Genomic DNA, 4011 nt, shown 5'->3' with positions numbered 1-4011 from the left:
CTGCAGTTTGGCGAGGCCTCGAGCTTCCGCCCGACGCGTGACGCTCGATTCGCTGACCGGCTGGGGCCTGCGGTCGCCGGCGACGGCGAGCGCGCCAAGGTCGAGTCCGTCATGCAAGAACCTGCGCATCCTGGGCGGCGCGCAGCCTTCGAGCCGCGCCACCTCGGCGTGCCCGAGTGGACCGCCAAAAAGCTTGCCAAGACGGACAGCAGCATGCACTTTTTCGACACCAAGGAGGAGAGGGCGCACTTTGTCGCGAGCCAGCCCGACTTCAAGATTGAGGGCGCCGAGGAGGCCGTGCGTAAGGTCGTCCTGGAGCGCGCCGTCAAGGGCGAGCACGAGAAGCCGCAGTACAGCGCGGGCAAGAAGCCGGTCGACTTGGCGAGAAACGCGCATCTCAAGGAGCCGACCTACAGAGAGAAGGATGTTGAGACCTTTGAGGCCAAGGTGAAGCAGCTCATTGCTTCGAAGAAGGGCAGCGCCGGGCAGCAGGGCAAGAAGGCGCAGGCTTAGGGCGGGGGAGAAGCCGGGGGGAAAAGTCCATGTATAACAATCTGAGGCAGGGGTCCTCACTGTACTGTCTGTTATAGATCACACACACACACACGCATTGTACATCAGAACTGGGGTTCTTCTTTGCATTCTTCTTCGATCTGCAAAAGTGACATGGCTGAACGTCGCCTGGCCATCTGCGACTCTTCTTGTCTCCCGTGTCGCCAGCATACATGTGACGTCTTATCCTACATGCCGCGCCCAAAATGGTGACGACGCCGCCCTACTTGAACCTCTGCAGCGTCTGCTTCTCGACCTGGTCGATGCCGTCCATGACCTTGTTCTGCTGCTTCTGCGCCTCAGCATCGACCCTCTTGCGCAGGTCGGGCCCAATCTCCTTCTGCATGGCCCACTTGGCGACGACCTTCTTCCTGCGGTCGCTCGCATGGCGTACCCTCTCGCGCCAGGCGAGGGGTCAGCGCCTTGGCCTTGACGACGAGATCCTCCTTGCGCTCGGGCTCGACCTTGAGCAGCAGCTCGAGGTCGTTGTCCGGGCTCGGCTGGGGCTGCTGGTTAAAGTCGGGGCTCGCCTGGACGGCGTCGGAGATGGGCTTGAGGTGGGCCCTGTCGTGGGCGAGCAAGGGCGGACGGGTGCGACCGCCCTTGGGGGACGACCTGGGCGAACTTCGCGCAGCGGGAAGCGCTCGGGGGACTTTGGGGTCGGGGGCCACGGGCAGGGCGCCGATCGAGTCGGGGTTGAAAGCGGCCGCCCGTAGCGAGGCGGCGGAGGGCGTCGCGGAAGTGCGTGTCGAGGGCCGCCCAGCGGGATGTGAGGTCGTCCGTGTTGAGGGGGTCGGCGGCGTCGGGTTTGGGGTTCCTCGCGGCGTCGGCGTCGTCGTCGTGGTCGGAGGTCGACGTCGAGGCCGAGTTGCGGGAGGACGAGGATGACGATGGTGATGAGGAGGGGTTGTTCTCTTGCTGCTCGACCATCTTCTTGGCTTTGGACTTCTTGAGGGCCGCGGGCGTCGTGTGGAAGCTGCGGGACGGGGAGGAGGCTGCTCTCGGGAGCACCACCACGAGAGCGGCGGACACGGGAGCTACATTCTGGCTGGGAGATAGTGTCAGACCGGGTTTGTGCTGGGTGCCTCCATGTTTGACGTACCTTGCTGCAGCTCTGATAATAGCATTGGCGCGTGGGAGGGCCAGCCTGTGGGCGCGGAAGCTGTTCATCTTGACGATGGATAGGGATCGTGTGATGTGATGGCGGAGGTGTGGTTGGTTGCGTCAGGTTCAGTCAGCTCCCCACCTCTTCGACAGATACCTTAGGGTACCTTACCAAGGGTAGGTAAGGTACCTAGGTTAGGTACCTACCTGACCCTGACCCGGTCACGCCGCCCGTAGCAAGGCTGCTGTCGCGGTGGGTCACTTCACGGCAGTTCAGCCTGACAGTGCCCTGACCTGCGCAAGTGTGGAGCGCCTGTGCTTCACAGCTGGCTATTCGTCCGTGATCATCCGTGAGCTGCATCATGGAGACGACATTTGGCCGTGCTACCCAACTGATACGGGCATGGCCTTCTCGTGTCTGGTTGTGCAACAATCGGCCTCGTATTGGTGCTCGAAATGAACAACATGATGACTCCGACGTCTGCCCAAGAGACTGCACCATCATGAAGGACGTGTCCAGAGTCAAGCCACGCCTCCATCACAACGGTCACTTCACCACCATCACGACCTACGACAGCATCACGTCACGATTGCCCATGCAATATGCCAACACGCAAGAGCTCTATTAATTATTACTGTGCGAATGCGTCCGGCATGGTGCCCACCCTAGTGGCAGACACGCATGACCTTCAGCAACCCGAAAAGCCTTCCCATCCCCTCCAACGGTGTCCACCCTACTGTGCTCTCAAACGTCTGAAGTCCGACCGAGTCTTCCCAACCGGTCCCATAGTTTCAAAACCGAGCAGCCGACCACCTGCGACGAAGAATGAGAGTTCTTTCGTTTTTTGAGAATTTTTTTGGAGTTTTCTTCGTGTTCATGATTGTCTCGAAACGACGGGTATACGGGGTATCAAAGCACAAAGGCAGGTGTCGATACGGGAAAAACAGGACAACGAAATAAGCCAGATCTGGCGTGACAGTGCTGAACAGGTCAGAGTCGGGACGAGGCTTGCGCCGACGGTACCCTAACGTCTGCCCGTCTGCTGATGCGAATATGCATAAAAACAAAAGTAGGAAAGGGTATCAGAGAACCAATTTTTGACGGGGTATCTTGGGAAATGCAGATCCGATTCCCGACCAAAACCGTTGGCGTGATGTGTTGCGTCGTTGCTCTTGCGATGTCGAACTGGTGCGTGGAAAACAAACTGGCGGCCACCATCAGACGTGCGACCTCCGGAGCGGCATGCTGAAGCGAGCGCTCTAAGCGGCGGCAGTCACGGCAGGAATGGCGCCGGTGACGGGCTCAGGCTTGTTGACGGCCTCCTCAGGGAGCTTGGGAGCCTCAGAGCCCGAGGCGGGGGCCTCGGTGGCCGTCTCCGTCTTCTCCTCGGCCGTCTTATCGAGGGGCTTCTTCTCGCCGACGGGGGACTTGCCGCGGCCCTTGATCGTGGCACGAAGCTTGGAGAAGGGACCAGTCTTCTCGGGCTTGTCACCCTCCTCGTCAGAGGTGGCGGGGGACTTCTCCTTCTTGCCAAAGGCGAAGGGCAGGGAAGACTTGCGCTTCTCGGCCTTGGCCTCCTTCTTGGGCTCGGCAACGGCGGCAGCGGGAGCGGCCTCAGTGGTCTCGGTGGGGACCGTGGCGGGGCTGGCAACCTCGACGGCCAGGGGAGTGGTGGTCTCACCTGGGAATGACGGGGGCGTCCTGGGCGACAGGGGCGACCTCAGCCTCCTTGGCGGGAGCGGCAGGAGTCTCAGTCTCGGCGGCCTTCTTCTCCTTCTTGCCGAAGACGCTGCCGAAGATGCTGTTGCGCTTGGTCAGGGGAGCAGGCTTCTCCTCAGCAGGAGACTCGGCGGCAGCAGCAGGGGCAACAGCGGCCTCGGTAGCAGGGGCAGCCTCAGCAGCGACAGGGGCAGCAGGCTCAGTGGTGGTCTCGGCGGCGACAGCGGGGGTCTCAGTGGCTGGGGCCTCAGCGGTGGCCTCGACGGGCTTCTCAGTCTTCTCCTCCTTCTTGCCGCCGAGGAGGTTGCCGAAGATGCTGCCACGCTTGCGGCTGGCAGAGCGGCGCTCCTTCTTCTCCTCCTTGACGGGCTCCTCAGCAGCGGCGGCCTCGGTGGTGGCAGGGGCAGCGACAGGCTCAACAACAGTGGGAGTCTCGGTGGCGGGAGCGGCGACCTCAGCGGGCTTGTCCTCCTCCTTCTTAGCGGCAGGGGCGGGAATGCTGGGCTTGAAGGTCTCGAGGGTAGCCTTGTAAGTCTCGGTCTCAGGGACAGTGGTGGCGAGCTCCTTGGCCTCGGCAATCTTGAGCTTCAGCTGCTCAACCCAGTTGTCACGCTCGGCAGTGCTGAAGGCCTTGA

The 4011-nt window shown here is 61.7% G+C and overlaps 3 protein-coding genes across 3 annotated transcripts in view; 1 reads left to right on the top strand and 2 right to left on the bottom strand.

Moving 5' to 3' along the window:
• Positions 1-111: 111 nt before the first annotated feature.
• On the top strand, positions 112-513 carry VDBG_07220 (predicted protein; the record flags this gene model as incomplete). The annotated part of the gene is made up of 1 exon (XM_003002603.1): positions 112-513. The coding sequence occupies one exon, from the start codon at positions 112-114 to the stop codon at positions 511-513; it is 402 nt and encodes a 133-aa protein (XP_003002649.1).
• A 338-nt stretch (positions 514-851) lies between these two features.
• On the bottom strand, positions 852-2158 carry VDBG_07219 (conserved hypothetical protein; the record flags this gene model as incomplete). Its single annotated transcript, XM_003002602.1, has 3 exons — positions 852-1082; positions 1168-1589; positions 1864-2158. 3 exons carry the CDS (start codon positions 2156-2158, stop codon positions 852-854), a joined length of 948 nt encoding a protein of 315 aa, XP_003002648.1.
• A 102-nt stretch (positions 2159-2260) lies between these two features.
• The window catches only part of VDBG_07218 (hypothetical protein), a gene marked incomplete at both ends in the record, with an annotated part of 2441 nt that continues 690 nt past the window's right edge, over positions 2261-4011 (bottom strand). The window contains 2 exons of the mRNA XM_003002601.1: positions 2261-3270; positions 3350-3967. Coding sequence (XP_003002647.1) covers positions 2917-3270; positions 3350-3967 — 972 coding nt within the window. The remainder of the gene's footprint in view (positions 3271-3349; positions 3968-4011) is intronic.

The sequence above is a fragment of the Verticillium alfalfae genome, genomic scaffold, assembly GCF_000150825.1.
Source record: "Verticillium alfalfae VaMs.102 supercont1.9 genomic scaffold, whole genome shotgun sequence".
In the NCBI taxonomy this organism is placed as follows: Eukaryota; Fungi; Ascomycota; class Sordariomycetes; order Glomerellales; family Plectosphaerellaceae; genus Verticillium; species Verticillium alfalfae.
Note: the sequence above shows the minus strand (reverse complement) of the source record. Positions and strands in the feature narration are given on the sequence as shown.